At 36.3% G+C, this 19,936-nt stretch overlaps 1 protein-coding gene across 1 annotated transcript; it reads right to left on the reverse strand.

The window, feature by feature from the left end:
- Nucleotides 1–252: 252 nt before the first annotated feature.
- On the reverse strand, nucleotides 253–11,640 carry LOC123873033 (mantle protein-like). Its single transcript, XM_045917690.1, has 2 exons — nucleotides 11,473–11,640; nucleotides 253–1,772 (listed from the first exon to the last, which is right to left on the reverse strand). The coding sequence occupies exons 1-2, from the start codon at nucleotides 11,494–11,496 to the stop codon at nucleotides 564–566; spliced, it is 1,233 nt and encodes a 410-aa protein (XP_045773646.1). The 5' UTR covers nucleotides 11,497–11,640; the 3' UTR covers nucleotides 253–563.
- Between the last annotated feature and the right edge of the window lie 8,296 nt (nucleotides 11,641–19,936).

Below are 19,936 nucleotides of genomic sequence, written 5' to 3' on the forward strand. Positions count from 1 at the left end.
CGGTGTGTATGAAGTAGGTAGTATGTTAAAACATACTTGATTTATGCTGTTGTAAAAATAAAAAAATATATTTTACTTATTCATTTATTAAAAACAAAGGAAAGACAATAAAATAATATCATCAAGATCATAAATACACATTCACAAAAATACGTAGTTCCTATTTTTTTATAATATAATTTATTTATAATACATTGGTGGTTTGGAAATTAAAATATAAATAATATATTTATTCTTTCGATAAATAATATCTAATGACTTGGGTGTTTTATTTATTAATAGCAACTATATAAGAACCAATATACACAGTATATAAGTAGGTTATTATAGTTACAAAGTTGATAATATAGAGCATTTGTATAATACAGCTTATAATATTTAGAACGCATGACGTTTTTACTTTTTGAAGATTGTTAATTAAATATTTCGAGTGTGTAAAATTATTGTTAATTTGAACAAAAAACTACACGAATTGTAAAAAAATGTCAAATAAAATTTATTACGAGAGCTAATCTAAATCATTGACTTGTACATTTGGGGTTCCCTATCATAGAAAATTAAACTTAGTGGCTAATGATTTTAGAGTATCCGCTGGACAGGCCACTTGAGATACCATGGGATATGATTCCGGATGAAATTCCACCTCCTATAAGACCACCGTGGGACAGACCGATGCCGTGAGACAGCCCGCCGCCGTACGATAATCCACTTCCGTATGACAATCCACTTCCGTACGATACTCCGCCGCCGTACGACAATCCACTTCCGTACGACAATCCGCCTCCGTAAGCCGCTCCACCACCGTAAGATACACCGGTAGAGACTGGTACGGCTGATACGGCGGCAACAGCGGGCACGGCCACTTGCTTCTCAACAACAACAGGTTGAGGGACAGCCACTGGCCGGTCAACTACGACCGGGTGGGGCACGGGCACGGGCCTGTCTACGTGCACGGGCACTGGCACATTCACTGGGCGATCGACGTAAACGGGGTGAGGCACTGGTATTTGACGGTCTACATACACCGGGCGATCAACTGGCACTTGTTTCTCAACTGTGACCGGGTAAGGCACTGGTACTGACACCGGTACCTTAACTGGAATAGGTACTCGCTTCTCGTAGTACACAGGTACTTGTCGGGTCACCTCAACTGGTACTTTCTGGATGACGGGGTACGGTCTGTCAACTGGGACTGGCACGGGTACTCTGACTGGCACTGGTACTTGACGGTCAACTGGTACTGGCACTGGTACTTGAACGGGTACTTGGACGTCTCGGGTGATTGTCCTTGTGATGAATCTGGGGACTTCTTGGCGGAGGATTACCGGGTTGGGTTGTACTGAGACGGAGGTTTGGACTTGAGCGGGGGCTACTGCTACAGCGGGGGCAGCTGCTACTGCTACTGCGGGGGCGGCTGCTACTACTGCGGGGCCGGCGGCTACTCCTACTCCTACCGCTGGTCCTCCTACGGCTATTCCTCCACCTCCTCCGATCAATCCACCGCCACCAATGACTCCACCTCCAAGTCCGATACCTCCCCCTCCAATAGCTACCCCAGATGAAATAGCTCCAGAGGAGTAACCAATCCCTGAGCCATATCCAATTCCAATGCCGCTGGATAGACCTCCACCATAGTACCCGTGGCCAGACGAGAAGATCCCTCGTTTCACTGGCTTGCCTGCGGGTGCGTCCTTGATGCCATTCTCGAGGAGCTCAGATACTTTCGCTTTGCCGACCTCCTTGGCTGATATACTACTTGCTACAAGCAGAATCTGTAATAAAACAGAATATTGTATTATATATCTCGAATTTTAAATCCGTACTACTATTATGATTGCGAAAGCTTGTCTGTCAGTCTATTCCTTTTCACGGCCCGTCCCCTAACTTTCTGGCTAATGGATTTTGACGAGATTTGGTATAAAAATGGCTTACTTCTCGAAGACGAATATAGACTACTTTTCCCGGAAAATCAAAGATTTTTAATCCGGTAATGAAACCGTAGGCATCAACTAATAGTCGACATATTAAAGATAAATGGCACGTCATTGGACACGAACCTTTTATTAATATCGTGCCTCAAATATAAATTCTCTTCATTCCCCATCCCTGGAAGTTTCGGAAAAATTCAGCCTTATTCGTTATCTAGATTGTAAGGAACCTCTGCATTTCAACTTTCTACGTTCAAGGGCGTTGAAAAGTCAGTCGGTGCGTGGAATTTTCTTTTTAAATTTTATTTTGTTCTGTGTATTGTTAGTAATTTGTTTACAACTCAAACTTAAAATACAAAATTATCCCATAAATTAATTTGATAAACATCCACGAAACTAAATTTTTTGATCTTAATCTAACTAGGTCATTTTTTCAGAATGCGTGATACCTAAATTGCTAAAAGGATTAAATTGTTAAGAAAACCCTTCTAGGTTTTCAATTCGGGTGTATTTTTTATGTTACACACATTTTTCAGAAATAAGGCTGAAGGGTTATGTGATTTTAACTGTAAATGTACTGACACCATAATATTTATTAAGTAAACTGTGTATTGATGAAATAAAAATAGAAATCGATGTAGATAATATTATAATCGTGGAGCAAAGAAAAACGGTGTACACGAAACAAAAATTTTACTAGGAGGAGCAAAAAACTGAATGAAAGCTTTTGAAACTTTACCGTAATTGCAACGTTTTTAACCCCCGACCCAAAAAGAGGGGTGTTATGAGTTTGACGTGTGTATCTGTGTATCTGTCTGTGACATCGTAGCTCCTTAACTCATGAACCTATTTTAATTTACTTTTTTTGTTTGAAAGGTGGCTTGACCGAGAGTGTTCTTAGCTATGATCCAAGAAAATCGGTTCAGCCGTTTGAAAATTATCAGCTATTTACTAGTTACTGCAACCTTCACTTGTCAGAGGTGTTATAAATTTTTAACCCCCGACCCAAAAAGAGGGGTGTTATAAGTTTGACGTGTGTATCTGTGTATCTGTGTATCTGTCTGTGGCATCGTAGCGCCTAAACGAATGAACCGATTTTAATTTACTTTTTTTTGTCTGAAAGGTGGCTTGATCGAGAGTGTTCTTAGCTATAATCCAAAAAAAATGGTTCAGCCGTTTAAGAGTTATCAGCTCTTTTCTAGTTTTCTTGTAGAAAAGAAGGTTAGGTTCTTAATATTATGTCAATTGACAAATTTATGTCAAGCTGTCAAGATGCCTTCACTTGTCGGGGGTGTTATAAATTTTTAATTTACACTTGTTAATTTACATTTTTGTAATCTAAGTCACGAACTTTGTACTCAATTTCAGTACAGTTTTAGGCTGTTTTGGAGAAATGTAATGCAAATAAGAGCCGTGATAGCCTAGTGGATAAAACACCCGCCTCTTATTCGGGAGATCGGGGGTTCGACCCCGGGCACGCATCACTAACTTTCCCTTTTCTAAGCCTAGAGTGATTTGTTATCACTTATATACTTTCACTGCCTTATCAAATGTTCTCTACTTTAAAATTAAAAGTGAAACAATACTAGCGTGTTATCATGAAGCTTAGTCGGACTTCGCCTTGACCCAGCGCCGCAGACATGATCTATAATACTGCAGAACGTTTAAGGGCATTCTTGTAGCCTAGAAAAATGCTAACATCATACATATTATACCGATTCATTTTGCAATAAAAATATATACTTTGTGATCATAATCTTTTTTATGATTCCGTATCTCAAAAGGAAAAACGCAACCCTTATAGGATCACTTTGTTCTGTCTGTCCGTCCGTCCGTCGTGTCTGTCAAGAAAACCTATAGGGCACTTCGCGTTGACCTAGAATCATGAAATTAAAATGTGTTAAAATTTTCAAAGTAAGACAACTATACCAAGTGGGGTATCATATGAAAGGGCTTTACCTGTACATTCTAAAACAAATATTTATTTATTTTTATGTATAATAGTTTTTGATTTATCGTGCAAAATGTCAAAAAAATACCCGAGTACCTACGCAACCTTCGGTGCGCGAGTCCGACTCGCACTTGGCCGGTTTTTTTTCTTTAATCCGGTCATTTCTAACCCATAGTCGTTCACTCTCAGCACAGCTTGGCCATAGTCCCGCTGGCCAAGTGCTGATTGGCAGACTTCACACACCTTTGAAAACATATGGAGAACTCTCAGGCATGTAGGTTTCGTCACGATATGTTTTCCTTCACCGTTAAACCAAGTGATATTTGATTGCTTAAAACGCACATAACTCAAAAAATTAGAAGTGGTTCCAGTTGAATCAAAATTTTACCGGAAAAAAACTAGTAGAAATTATTTTAGTTGCATTAATTGCAATAATTATATCAAAATTCTTCTGAGTTGCAACTTGCAAGATTGTAGTTAAGATTCCAGCCCTCATATACGGAAGCTCGCCCGGTCGTTTAGCCCAGCGTGTGTTCTAGATCTGTCAACAATATATCGCCTAGGTTTCTAGTACTTAGTACCTAGGTTGCGCAAAATAAGCTCGAAGGAAAATGTTGGGAAAGAGGGCAAGACTTGTATTGTAAGAGTAGAGTTTTCATAATGCTTATGAATATAGTGCGTACATGAAACTTATATATTGAAATATAGTCAATCTACACAATCGCAATAGGTCTGCAAATTCAAATTCAAAATACTTTTCAATTAGACTTTTACAAGTACTTTTGAATCGTCAAGATCATCCCACTGGTTCGGAATGTGACATAATGCACCGTGCAAGCGTTGCATTTACTTTAAAAGGGGTCTCTCCGTCACTCGCTCCATACAAACGTAGTTCATCTCTCATTGGAATACTAACCAATCATACTCAATGGAATTTTGTAGAAACGTTCCGGGAACTAATATCTATGCCTATGGTTTTCCAGATTCCCGTTAAAATATTTGGTTTCAAAGTTACGCGGTCTTAAAAATCAACATACAAATCTTTGAGCCCCTGTAATTTTAAAACTACATATTTTTAGAAAAATCTAAAACACCACAGGCACAGATATTAGTTTCTAGAATACGTCTGTAAAATTTCATGCACTTTGGTTGCTTAATATTCAAATGAAATTGGGGCTACCATTGTATGGAGTGAGTGACGGAGAGAGCCCTGTGAAGTACGCATCAAACCAAAGTTTTAATAATTATTATTATGAGTACTTATTCTTTGGCATTTTTTTATAACACGTTATAAACGTCGTGACGAAGGTCGACGTGATTTTTGCAGGGATAGTTAAAAACCCAGACAATGCTTTTCATCCTGGAAATACAAAGAGTTCGCGACACGCGGACAAAGTCGCGAGCATCAATTATATATTAATTAGTACATAGTTTAAAGTATAACAGCTATAACACGTTTTCAAGATCGTAACGTATATTGTACTAAAAAAAATTATTCAAGTTTGCTCCAAAAGATTGAAGGAGAAAGAATACTTTCTGCAAACATAATCCGTGTGGCATTGGGACAAGTCAGTTAGTTTTATATGTAACGATGTAGTACTTATTAAAAAAAACACCTCCCGGACGAGAAAATCTCTTTGCGTATGCCGCCTATTAGTTGCTCTACCATATTTGGCTACTGTGTGTACAAATTAACATATTTCTAATTTGTTTAGAATTTCCGCCATTTCCTTATGATTAAAAAAGGTTATTCAATATGGACTCTAGTGCATCGAGTTTTTACGCTGCTACAGAGCTTTTTTGCAGACTATTTTGTTCATTCAATTCGGATTTTTTGCGCTACTCTCCATTAAAGTTCAACCAACAGAGTTACGGTTAGACCCACAAAATTCAGCATAGGCAAGTGGTGAAGGAGCCCAAAACTGTGCCATCCAGATAAAGCTATAACATATCAGAGCGCGTTATTATTAAAACATGGGCTAATATGGTAAAAATTATATAGGCCACTCATTGTCGTGGTATCAGGGGGCACGGCAGTGCCCCCGCCAAGACGAGCCAAACGCGGCGGCCGGGGCGCTACGTACCTTTTTCTCGAAGTGTTTCGCCGTATTTTCGACCCGTCATAACTTCGGTCTGGATGACGCTAGAAAGCTGAAATTTTCAGTATAAGGTGTCCTCAGCAAATTTACCAAATATACCAAATATCAAATATCTAGCTTTTATGGTTACAGATTTATTGATACCTAAAATACGCCGATTTCGTCCCTCACTGATGATCATCAAAACCTCTACTCAAAACCTCTAAGGTACTTCCCGAAGTCCTAGAAGACTGAAATTTGGTATGTAGACTAGAAATTGCATACAAACTACAGGAAAATTAAGACTTTGGAAATGCCCCCCCTCTACGCCTCTTATGAGAAAAGCAAATCTGTAAATTCTGTCGCTAGAATTCTGATATTTTCAGGATAAGATGTCCTTGGCAGACTTATTAAACGCACTGAGTATCAATTGTCTAGCTTTTATAGTTTCAGATTTATTGACAGTCAAACTTCTAGTCTGTAATTCTAGGGCACTTCCCGAAGTCCTAGAAGACTGAAATTTGATATGTAGACTAGAAATTGTATATAAACTACAGGAAAATTAAGACTTTGGAAATTCCCCCCCTCTACGCCTCTTATGAGAAAAGCAAATCTGTAAATTCTGTCGCTAGAATGCTGATATTTTCAGGATAAGATGTCCTTGGCAGACTTATTAAACGCACTGAGTATCAATTGTCTAGCTTTTATAGTTTAGGATTTATTGACAGTCAAACTTCTAGTCTGTAATTCTAGGGCACTTCCCGAAGTCCTAGAAGACTGAAATTTGGTATGTAGACTATAAATTGCATACAAACAACAGGAAAATTAAGACTTTGGAAATTTTCCCCCTCTACGCCTCTTATGAGAAAAGCAAATCTGTAAATTCTGTCGCTAGAATGCTGATATTTTCAGGATAAGATGTCCTTGGCAGATTTATTAGGGAGTGGGCCATGAAAATGATGTACCTACAAAAAATAGATCCAAAAAAATCTAGGGCACCTGCCAAAAAGAAATGAAATCCCACCAAAAACATTTCATGTAAAAATGTAGCCAAGACTCACAAGTTCATAATGTTTTCACTGTTAAAAAGTTATGAGATCTCTAGTAGAGCCAAGCCCCTAGCTGAGCTTAGATTTGTGCTGGCCATGCGACCTATCCCAAGTCCAAAGTAATATAGCTCTTAAATGTTCTTAACTGTATCAAATTTATAACAATAAATAACAAATCACTCTACTTACAAGCTCTGATTCTACAAACCCTATATCTTGGTAAAAAAAGTACGGCTTGGCCGTTTACAGTTCGTGGATTTTTTATCTGAAATGACATCTAAGCCCGGAATTGCTTCTGCGACCATCACGAAGTACAATACAAATTAGTAATTGTCGAACAAACTATTCCTTAAGGCCTTAAAATATGTTATGTCATGTAATAGTTTTACGAACATTAAACGGCCAAGCCGTCCTTTTTTTACCAAGATGTAGGGTTTGTAGAATCAGAGCTTGTAAGTAGAGTGATTTGTTATTTATTGTTATAAATTTGATACAGTTAAGAACATTTAAGAGCTATATTACTTTGGACTTGGGATAGGTCGCATGGCCAGCACAAATCTAAGCTCAGCTAGGGGCTTGGCTCTACTAGAGATCTCATAACTTTTTAACAGTGAAAACATTATGAACTTGTGAGTCTTGGCTACATTTTTACATGAAATGTTTTTGGTGGGATTATATTTTACACGATGGTTTAGGTTCAAATGGTCGTAGGAACCCTTTGATTTTTCGGGATAAAATGTGGTCTTTCTTTTTATTCAGATACAAGTTAGCCCTTGACTACCATCTAACTGATGATGCAATCTAAGATGGAAGCGGGCTAACCTGGACGGGCGGCGTACGAGTATCCCAGTTTTTATTAAGCCCATACCTACCCCTTTGGTTTCTACACGGCATCATACGGAACGCTAAATCGCGGTCACGGTTTTACCGGTAAGGATGGTAACTAGCCACGGCCGAAGCCTCTCATCAGACCAGACCAGTGATTTAGAAATCATAAAATTCCAAACCCTGCCGGGAATCGTACCTACTCCCGCTAATAAGACAGAGCTTACCACTGAGTCAGGGAGGTCTACTCTGTCGCCGCATGATTGAAAAACAAAACAAACATGTAGGTAATATTAGAAGTGATTCTGTTGCTATTATCTACATTTACCATAACTTATCTAAGGATATCTTAAAATTCAAAATTCAAAATTCAAAATGTTTTTATTCAATTAGACTTTTACAAGTTCTTTCGAATCGTCAAAAGCATCTACCACTGGTTCGGAATGCCTTTCCTACCGAGAAGAACCAGCAAGAAACTCGGCGGTTGCTCTTTTCAAAGATTTGATATACAATACTATGCCATGTATAAAAGCAATTGAAGTCCTGCGCATTGCTGGAGCGAATCGAAGTTCAAATCCACGCTTTTTTATCATTTACATAATCTTCGATAGTATAATATGCTTTTCTCAGGAGCATATTTTTAATAGATTTTTTGAACCTGTGTAAAGGCAAGTCCAAAATTGACTGAGGAATTAATAAGGACTGACTCCTCCTGAGTCCAAAAATGACTGAGGAATTATTAAATAATATTTTAACAACAACTGTCTCACTCTATTAACGCAGTTAAATGATGAATTGAACAATTAATTGCATTAGATATTACATTCCTTACATAAAGATTCAGCCAGTTAGATTCACATACAAGTCTATTTAAAAGTAACAGTCGATTAGACAAGTCTAATTAACAGTCGAATAGATCTGATGTTGGAACTTGTTTTATTTCAGCTTCTTTGGTCTCGTGGCTAACTTATTCTGTTGCAGATTTTGAGGTACCGGGTTCGAATCCCGGGTCGAGCAAAAAGTTATTACATTTTTACTGTCAAGAAATTTTCTGCGCCAAATTCGTTAAAATTATTTCAGCTGTGCAAAGGTACCAAACAGACACAATTTCGCATTGTTATGTATATATTGATCGTTTTGGCCGTGAAAACTTTACATACAGACACACTTCCGCATTTATAATGTTAGTATTGATTTTTACTTGACTCCGCTCTTATCTGACGGCGAACATGCAATCTGCTATTTTGGTATTCCATATTTTATCATTTGAATTGAAAAGTTAGAATTTTACACGGGTCGATTGTCAAACCTTAACATGCTTTAACCTTCGATGTTAAAAGATTTACGAATTTAAAAGACTAGAACCCAGTTTGTGTAACCATGACCTTAATTTTTGTACCTTATCTAGCTAACCTATCAGAAAATTCTTTCATAGTAATTATAGGAATCCATCGTCTAAACATTACGTTATAGACCTCCATACAATATGTCAAGTTTCTAAATCAAGTCCAAAAATGAGCACTTATTCAGTCTGCCTTTAGACTAAAAATCTCATGCAACCAAAGTCCATGAAATTTTGCAGAAATATTCTAGAAACTAATATCTATGTCTGTGGTTTTCCAGATTTCTGCTAATATATTCGGTTTCAAAGTTACGCGGTCTTAAAAATTTACATACAAATCTTTGAGCCCCTGTAATTTTAAAACTACATATTTTTAGAAAAATCTAAAACACCACAGACACAGATATTAGTTTCTAAAACATGTCTGCAAAATTTCATGGACTTTGGTTGCTTAATATTCAAATGAAATTGGAACTACGTTTGTATGAGGCGAGTGACAGAGAGACCCCTCTTAATTGTAGTAATGATCCATGACATGGACGGTCTTTCTTCTTCATAAACTACTAGAATATAGTATTTTATAACTAACTGTTAGACAATTGAATAACATGTTACGTTGTTGTTATCAATACGAATCATGACTTGTGATAAGAAGTCATTCAACTACATTCATTTTTTACGCAGAGGGTTGGTAATTGTTTTCCCCGGCTTATGGCCAAAACAAATGGATCTGTTTTATCAAGGTTTATCGTCATTCAACAAAGCAATGAATGTGAGTTTGAAGAACACCTTTATCCCACGGGCAAACACGGGTGAACTTTGATTACTTAGGCAATAGCGGGGGGCTTAGACCCCCAAACATTTTGGGCCTGAAGGATTATTTTGACGATTCAAAAGCACTTGTAAAAGTTTATTTGAATAAAAATCTAGAACTTATTTATTATTAACTTTTTCTATAATTTGTTTTCATAACTTTTAACCTGTGGGATGAAACTTCTTTCGAAAATTACGTGCAATTTAGACTTAATTGTGGGTTAAAACATTTTTCAGAAATTACGTTAGAAAGTTAAGTACTGCACGTACCTCTACTTACTACTCCAGAAAGTGTATATAATAGGTACTGCTCAATCATTGATATTTTGTATTTTGTCCACATGTTTTCTATGGTAGCACATTGTATCTACTTGAATTAATTAAACGGCCCTATTAAGATGTTATTATTGATAAAATGTTCTGATAAACTTTAATATAAATACAAAAATAATTGCACAGCTGTATTTATGACTTCGAATGTGTATTAATAAGTATGTATTAGGTATTAGTGAAGTGTAGTAGGTACTTAGCAAGTCTGCCATGGCCTACTTGAATCAAAACATATTTTAAGCTGTTCTCTTCACTATCACTAAAATATTACATTATTTTCACAATTTTTGACTTAGAGCTTAATTCAACTACTATACTTAAATAATACTTACACAAAAATTGTGAATCTACAGTAATATCACAGTTTAAGGAATATATTTCAAGGCTGTGGTAATATTATTTACTGCAATATATTTATGAACGGCAGGTAGGTAATATTTAAGAGTTTTACATGCTATCATTAAGTAACTAAATGTATTCTTATAGGTAAACTTAATACAGGACAAGTGTAAATTTATTTATAACACCCCCGACAAGTGAAGGTTACAGCGAATAGAAAAGAGCTGATAACTTTCAAACGGCTGAATCAATTTTCTTGGATTAGAGCTAAAAACACTCTCGATCAAGCCACCTTTCAAACAAAAAAATTAAATTAAAATCGGTTCATTAGTTTAGGAGTTACGATGCCACAGACAGATACACAGATACCTACACACGTCAAACTTATAACACTCTTTTTGGGTCGGGGGTTACAAAGTACAATTAGGTATATCCAAACTTATTCGCATCGGCTAAAGTATTTTAATATAATATTTTGCCTTTGGCCATCCTTTACAATATTAAAAATTAAGGGTAAGTTTTACAGGTGGTTGCCGTTACAATTAAATTTGACATCCAAATAAAAGCTAGTTTGGTCTTTTTCTTCTTTAAATTTTCCTCAAAATTAAATTTAACCTTAAATTGTGAAGATAAAAATATTAGTTTGCTTTTTCAACCTATTTCGCATGTTTTTGGTGGGTAAGTTTAACTTACACGGTAACTTGTTTTGGTGAAACTGGCAAAAAAATTAGTTAAAATGTTAGGAAAAGTAATAACTTTTCCTTAATCATCATTCCACTTACTTTATGCTAGTTTAACAATATAACTGAGTACGTACCAAAAAAAAGTGTATAGCTGCCATTTTGAAAAACTGAATACTCCTTTCCCGGCTTTTTCCAAATCACATTACTTTTTTAACCTGCAGTCGACCGTTCGACTTAATATTTGGTGTCAGTCTCGTTGACCAAACCATGCGTACAGCTATATATAGCTCGGATCATGCAGTTCAAACATATGCACCAAATACTACTTTTCTTCGTTAAAGGGTGGGCTATCCTGCCCAATCATCAAACGAATATGAACCTTATTCCTGAACCTATAAGAGCTTAAAGATGCATCAAGTTTTAGACGCACGGACGCAGTGATCTTAGGTCTTAATTAGTCACACAGAAGCTACGAGTAACTAGTTTTCGTCGCTAAGGAAGGTAATTTTAAATTGGACATCAGTCGCTCTGAATTACCTTATAAGTTAAACAGACTTAGGCCTTCGAAAGATTTATTACTGCCCCTAAAGCTGGTTCCCTGTAAACGGGGATAGGTAGGCCTTAACGTAGGATGCAACGTTCCTTGACACATTGGCTCCGTGTCATATCAAGATTGGGAGCCGCAGCAGAAATGGTTCAAGCGACGAAAATGCCTCTTTCATCGAGAGTTACATTTATTTGTCCCGTTTTTACCATAGAGAGTGAAGACCCTGCGGCCACGGAGTGTTAACAGGGCTGTCTCCGTCACTTACTTCATACAATCGTAGTTCCAATTTCATTTGAATACTAAGCAACCAAAGTCCATGAAATATTGCAGACATATTCTAGAAACTAATGTGTGCCTGTGGTGTTTTAGATTTTTCTAAAAATATGTAGTTTTAAAATTACAGGGCTTCAAAGATTTTAACTTTGAAACCGAATATTTTAACAGAAATCTGGAAAACCACAGGCATAGATATTAGTTTCTAGAATATGTCTGCAAAATTTCATGGACTTTAGTTGCTTACTATTCAAATGAAATTGGAACTACGTTTGTATGGAGCGAGTGACGGAGAGACCCCTCCAGCGCGGAAATGCAGCCAGTATTCTTACCACCATTTCACGCGCCGGCATAATGTGTACAGTTATTAAGTACTAGGTAAATACTATAGTTACTAAGTAACTAAGTACCTAATTATAGTTTTAGTGTAACAATTTGAATAAAAATAGCAAAATATTATGTAGCCTTTTATAAAATGTATCCATGTAAATCCGTACTACTTAATAATATAAACGAAAGTGCCTAATTACCTTTTCACGACTGAACCGAATTGATCTTGCCATTTGACAAGTTTTTGTTACCCTATAGTTTCCATCTCCAGATGGAGACAGAATAGGTGTTGTTTATTATACTTGAAATACGATGAAATTTTAAAAACTAAAAAAAGTCTCACAAACGAAGTCGCGGGTATTCGCTTGTTAACAAAATACCAAGCAATGTCAAGTTTACGGCCAATGTTGCGTAGAGGCTTCTTCGCTTCCAAATATGGAAAACAACTCGAAGTCTAGGTAAAGGATAATTATTTACCTAGAGTTCATTATACCTACTTCTAATAAGGAACTAGCTTATACATCTACTCTAGAATAGAATAGAATAGAATAGATTTTTATTCAAATTAACTTATGACAAGTGCTTTTCAACCGTTAAAATAATCTACCACTGGTTCGGAATGCCGTTCCTACCGAAAAGAACCAGCAAGATACTCGGCGGTTGCTCTTTTCAAGTGTTCAATTTACAATAATATGCCATACTGTACTCTTGCAGCCCCGCGCATTGCTGGAGCGAGTCAAATCCATGCTTTTTTCAAGAGCATACTTTTAATATAAAAAATACATTTATTATAAAATATTACACTTATTCCCACAAATGACTTTCCCTGATAAAAAGATACTTGATTTGACTAGTTCTCGAACATCGGATTCTGCTGTACTTACCTAATTGTCTGTACTAAAATACACACTAAATAAAATATACACAATGTACGAGTACAAACGACATCAACGCGTTCAATGAACGATAACTAATCGATACCAATAAAAATTTATTAAATTATTTTTTAAGAAATAGACTTCTTAGACTTCGTCCGCGTTAATTTAGATTTCCAAAAATCCCGTGAGAACTCTTTTTTTCCGGGATAAAAAGTAGCCTGTCGCTCTTCAGATTTTCAACTATAACCATGTAAAAATTATACCTGATAAGGAATATTTGGTACGGTACCCCTTTTGTATTGACTTACATGGATGCTCATTATTGTTTAACATTATGTGATACCCCGTATCGTTTGACTTATTATAAGAACTAGATAATCCAGTAGATGGGCAATTCATCATCGGACAGTGGAACGTTATGTATCATACTTAATACATGATAATACAACAACCAACAATTATGCACAACAGATAACGCACGATAAAATATAACATGCAACGAGGTAAATTACGAAACCTTTTCTTTTATAATTATTTTATATTTGTTGGAAACATCCTACTTCTAACCCTTCTATCCTTCTTCTATCCTTATTAATAAACTAGCGGCTACCTGGTGTCTGCTGCTACGCTTAAAAACTCTTCGTATTATTGCCTTTCTAATAAAACCGGTGGGGCACATCGGTTGGATGATTTCAAAATCTATAACAGACATGTTCTACATATTGTTCTTTTTATTTTTTGCTGGTTTGCTATGTTTAATTATTTATTAAATTTTTAAAATATTTTCAGTTTATAATAGATTAGTTTATAGTAGGTATGTATATAGATTAGTTTAATAATATATTGAACTGGCTATCCTCACATAAACTTTCACAGTTTACAGAGGATGCGCCTATATGTATCCGTATATAGTTAATAAATGTAAGTAATTAAATGTTACACATTTAATTACTGAAATGTGAAACATTTTTTGTGTTTTATACATTTAGAAGATTAATACAAGTAACTGCATGCTGTAAAAAGCTAGAACTTCTTCAACAGATTGCATGGCTCAGAGCAAGTTCAGGGGATACTTACGTAAAAAGTGCGCCATAACTGGCCATAACATCTCAACGGCAACTCAACTACTACCAACGATTTATATTTTAACTTTAAATGCAAGCCACGGAACGAAAAAACTATGATTTGAAATCATCATACCAAACATGCCACTGAAATTATACCTACTCGTTTAAAATCCTACAATTAGCTTCATGATTTATGGACAAGTTACGGATTTAGTGATGTGCCCAGTTTGCGAATCACGGTAACTCAGAAAACTAGACTTAGAAAAATAGTAGAGATAATTAGGTAGTAAAGATAGTACCGATTTTAATTAATCGACAAAATATAGAATTTCTACATGCTAGATCAACTTTTTGGTTTTAAAATAAATACTGATCCAAGTTGTCTATAAGATTAGGCAATCAGGACCTTCCAATATTAAAAAGATTCCGACGAATTGAGAACTTCCTCCTTTTTAGAAGTCGGATAAAAAGGATTGACGAATCAACGCACAGCTCAAACCACTTTACGGATCGAGCTGAAATTTGGCATATGCAGATTGCAGATAGCTATTATGATTTCGCTAAGAAAGGTTTTTTTTAAATTCAACCCCCAAGGGGTAAAATAGGGGTTTGAAATTTGTGTAGTTCGTCCACGTAGATGAAGTCGCAGGCGTAAGCTAGTAAACTATAAAGTAGGATGTTTTGATTCAGCCCAGCATAACTCAACAATCAAAAACATTGAATGAAAAAATTATTTTACCTATGAAATTACATAAAAAGAGTAAAACTGTAAAATAAATTGAAAGTTGTAAAAATTCAGGTGCGTTAGATACACGAACTTTTTTCAATCTACGACTCTTCTAAGGATGAGATCAAGCGCGTACTTTGACTTTGCTTGAACTTAAGACAGAGTTAAAAGGAGACAGATGTACTGATGATGTGATGATGATCTCTCACATGAATCTGTCTCGTTTTAACTCTGACTTAAGTCTGCGCAAACTCAAAGTGCGCTCTATAAATCTCGCCGTAAAGCTCTGGTTTCCTCCAAAAGCGGTGCCATCATGTAGCGGCCTTAATACAGCGGTGAATGACGTCACTAGAACGTTGTCTATGTAAACATTATGGCGCGGTTTCCTAGATAACGGTAATTGATGCCGTAACGTCAAAAAGCAGTACCGCCAATTGCATGACGGCCGTCTTGGCGGTGTCGAAGTGTTTGTCAACGTTTTTTTCATAGCGGTGAAGGTATTTTCAAGCGTAATATTAATTTGCGTTCCATTTTAAAATATTTATTGTTCAAAATGAGTTTCATCAACTGGACCAGCGAGGATGATGAAATTTTAATTGATTTTGTGCGGGTTCATGATGTGCTGTATAATGTAAAACATAAAGACTAGACTATTTTCGTCTTCTGATGATTGTTCATCTTCCAAATATACGAGTAACGCTAGATTAAGTTCTTCCATTTTCAACCATTAACACGTACTTTGTGGTCTGTTCACCGTAATAAAACGGTCAATGCAGTCTCGAACACTCCACATGTTTACGGCTGTCTTTTTGCGGTCATCATATTGCGTCCGTTTAAAAACGGCACCGCTGTTGGAGGAAACCATAACTTAAGACCTCTCTTATGCACATGGCGCCGCTAGAACATCCCTAGCATATTACATCGATACCATGTCAGTAGTATGATCAGCTATCAAGTGATTCCAAAAGATCTCTAACGAGGCACAAGATTGCCTCGGGCGGGGCCGCTATCTGCCTTACTTGCTGCCATTTTTCTATTCATATTCTTAACCTAATTTGGGAAAAGAATGCAAGTAACACTATTATTGGTTTTGAAATTGGTTGGGAAGATCGTTTACATTGATCATTAATTTTTTTTAAATAACGATGGTTTGAAATCGTACTGAAAACAAAAGTGAAAACTTCTTTAGGCGATTTTGGGATGGGTAAAACCTTCAAAGTTGCGTCACCGACATGGTAATGTTAACGCGGAGTGTTAATAAAATCTATAAATTTATAACACCCCCGACAAGTGAAGGTTACAGTAACTAGAAAAGAGCTGATAACTTTCAATCGGCTGAACCGATTTTCTTGGATTATAGCTAAGAACACTCTCGATCAAGCACCTTTCAAACAAAAAAAAACTAAATTAAAATCGGTTCATTAGTTTAGGAGCTACGATGCCACAGACAGATACACAGATACACACGTCAAACTTATAACACCCTTCTTTTTGGGTCGCGGGTTAAAAACTAAACTAATGTCAATGCCCAATGATTTTATCTTACAAATTATGAAATTTTAATTTTCATACTACAATTTGAAAATCCAAAAAAAAATACCATTGCTGTTATTTATGAGTTTTGGCCTACGACGTAGCGGGTAACCTACCTAGAGATACAATTTTATCGATTGCTACAATTCTTTTGTGCACTACATTCTGCCATTTACGTCTTCCAAGTTAGTCTACCAGGACTACTTAGTCAGCTTATCATCTAAAAATTACCATGAATACTTTACAAGAAAAAATAGAGTACGATTCTCAAACCCAATAAGGGGGATTTTGAAAAATTCTTTCTTAGTTATAAAATTCATCTCATAGTCCAAATTTGATCTCAGTTCACACGATATTTTGGTCTCAACTCCTTAATGCTTGACCCCCAAACATTTTTACCGCGTAAACTAATCAAGGCTCAAGCTATATTAGTCTAAAAACATTATCTCTCACAGTAAAGCAAATCAGGTCGCGTGCTTTTATCTGCGCTTTGAGTTAAAACCATGGAGCAGCAAATCTGTTGTCAAAAATGCGGTCACACCTAATGACAACAAAGATATAAACGAAAAACTTTTAAGAAATTGATGTAAACATAATATCTATCTCCTTTTCTCTTGTTACTTTACCGTAAGAGTTGAATCATATTATGATAGAGACGGCGATACTACTAATAGACATAGATAATGGAAGTCGAGCAACGATAATCAGCTACTGAATAACAAAAATCACCACACCACCTGGTGTACACCAGATCAAAATTTGATCATCATCCATCTTACGAAAGATGCGTAAGCGTTACGTAGGACCGTCTGTGTTGGTGTTAGCTGGCGGGCGTGATCTGCCCTTTTAGAGTGTTTTTTTTTTTGTTAAAACTGACTGGAAAGCGCTCTAAGGGGGTGCCGTGCGTATGTTGGCGAGCGCCGGCACAGACGGGGTCCATACTTGATACTTGTATAGTTTAACTAACTTGTTACAAATAACTACAAACTTGACATTGGCTAGTCTTTGTAGAGCCAGAGAGAGGGGAAAAAAGCGTTACGTACGTCATTACGATGGAAGATGTTGTGTTGGAAATTAGTGTCAAGTTGTACGCATTACAAACTCTCAAAAACATTTAGCCAATATTTAGCACGGGCAGTTAGGTATTAGGTAGAATCGTTAAAGAAGTAATGCTGCAATTTTATACTAAAATAACGATACCAAAACATGTTTTGGCAACACCGGCAATTTATTTTCGCAGTATATCTGATAGATTGTCTTGCCAGATTGAGTCTATTGTGCAAAACATTGATGCTCTAGTAATGACAACTCTCTGGGTATATGTATCAAAAAAACTCAGCTATTTGAAGGTGGGATATGTCGTAACCGGCCAAAACAAGTCCGATTATGTGCTAGGATCGCGAAAGTTTAGATGCTATGTTTGGTACAAATAAGATTCAACAGGATTCGAACTGACGAATACATTAGTTAGCCTGCTGCCTGCAACGCATGCTATGTAAGGATTTATGCCCAAAACGAGGTAACACATGCAAGTAAATTAAATCGAGCTAAGGCTTCGCTTGACCGAAATAAAATGATGGAAACCTTTTGGTTTTTTTAAGTTCTTGGAACCAGTTGGAAGTACCTATCCCTACTAGAACTAGCTACTCAAAAAGCCTTGAGAGAAGTTTTAGAATATCCATTTCTCACACAATATGTCCTTATTACTCCAATACAAATGAGCCCAATGCGTTCGGCGAATGTCGGCCAACTTTTTTGCGAGTTTCACCTCTTTTTAAAATGTTTTTTAACCCCGACCTAAAAATAGGGGTATTGTAAGTTTGACATGTGTATCTGTGTATCTGTCTGTGGCATCGTAGCTCCTAAACAAATGAACCGATTTTAATTTAGTTATTTTTGTTTGCTCTTTTCTAGTTACTTTAACCTTCACTTGTCGGAGGTGTTATAAATTTTTAATTTACACTTGTTTCGGAAAATTGCATCCTAGTAAACCTGCACACATACACACACGCACAGTTTTCGGATTTTCCCTGTACTGTGCTGTAAGAAATCATACCTGCTAAAACTGATTCTAGGTCTACGGGGAGTACTTACCCAATAGGTTTTGATTCCCTTGACGGACCTAAACCAGACAATGATCCTAAAAAGGTTCCTTTTTTCCTTCTTCAGTTACGGAACCCCAATAAGATTCAGGAAAAGTATAAAATACCTAGTTATAAACAAAATATCTTTGCGGCTACACAATCATATTTCTACTCCATGTTGTTCGCTATGGCAAAACATTTCGGAAGTCCATATTAAGAAGTCGTGTTATTAAATTACAATTTCTGAACACAGCCATTCGTATTTGGCGGCAAAAAGTTAGCAAGTTTATATTGCACTTATTTAAATGCTTGTCTTGTGTTTTAATTACATCTGTCATGCATATCTATGAACCTTATATATATATATTGTAGGCGTTTTTGTAATCGATAGGTATGGTAAGATATGGTATTAATGGCTAAAGCTTAATTAATTAGAGTATAATGAGTTGTATTAAATATCACTACTAAGTACACACTAGTAATTAAATATCAGTTGTTTTAACAGAAGGAAAACATCGTGAAGAAACCTACCTGCCTCAAAGGTGAGTGATGTCTGACAAAACGCACTAGCTAGCGTGAAACCCTTACCATTCCCCGAGACCCGTTCTCCGTAGTGGGCCGGTGATATGTTGAGATGATGAGCACGTAGTGGTTCTGCTACAAAAAGTAGTTAGAAGTTAAAAACTAAAGTAAATAATTTCGATAGAGGAGATAAAACGAAATTCCAGGTTTGAGGAAGGAATTCAAAGAAAACTAGGTAGGTATGTTTTCTAGTATTTAATGTTTTATTTTCCATAACATTTTATTCATTCTTGAAATAAATTGCTAAAGTACACAATGATAATAATGACTATGACAATATTATGAGCAAAATGATGAAGTATGTTCCTACCTACTACACTAAAATGATAACATGATGCTGATAATGACTATGAAAATGTTAACAGGGCTCTCTCCGTCACTCGCTTCATACAAACGTAGTTCCAATTTCATTTGAATATTAAGCAACCAAAGTCCATGAAATTTTGCAGACATATTCTAGAAACTAATATCTGTGCCTGTGGTGTTTTAGATTTTTCTAAAAATATGTAGTTTTAAAATTACAGGGGCTCAAAGATTTGTATGAAAATTTTTAAGACCGCGTAACTTTGAGACCGAA

This window comes from Maniola jurtina, chromosome 16, assembly GCF_905333055.1.
Source record: "Maniola jurtina chromosome 16, ilManJurt1.1, whole genome shotgun sequence".
Taxonomy (NCBI): Eukaryota; Metazoa; Arthropoda; class Insecta; order Lepidoptera; family Nymphalidae; genus Maniola; species Maniola jurtina.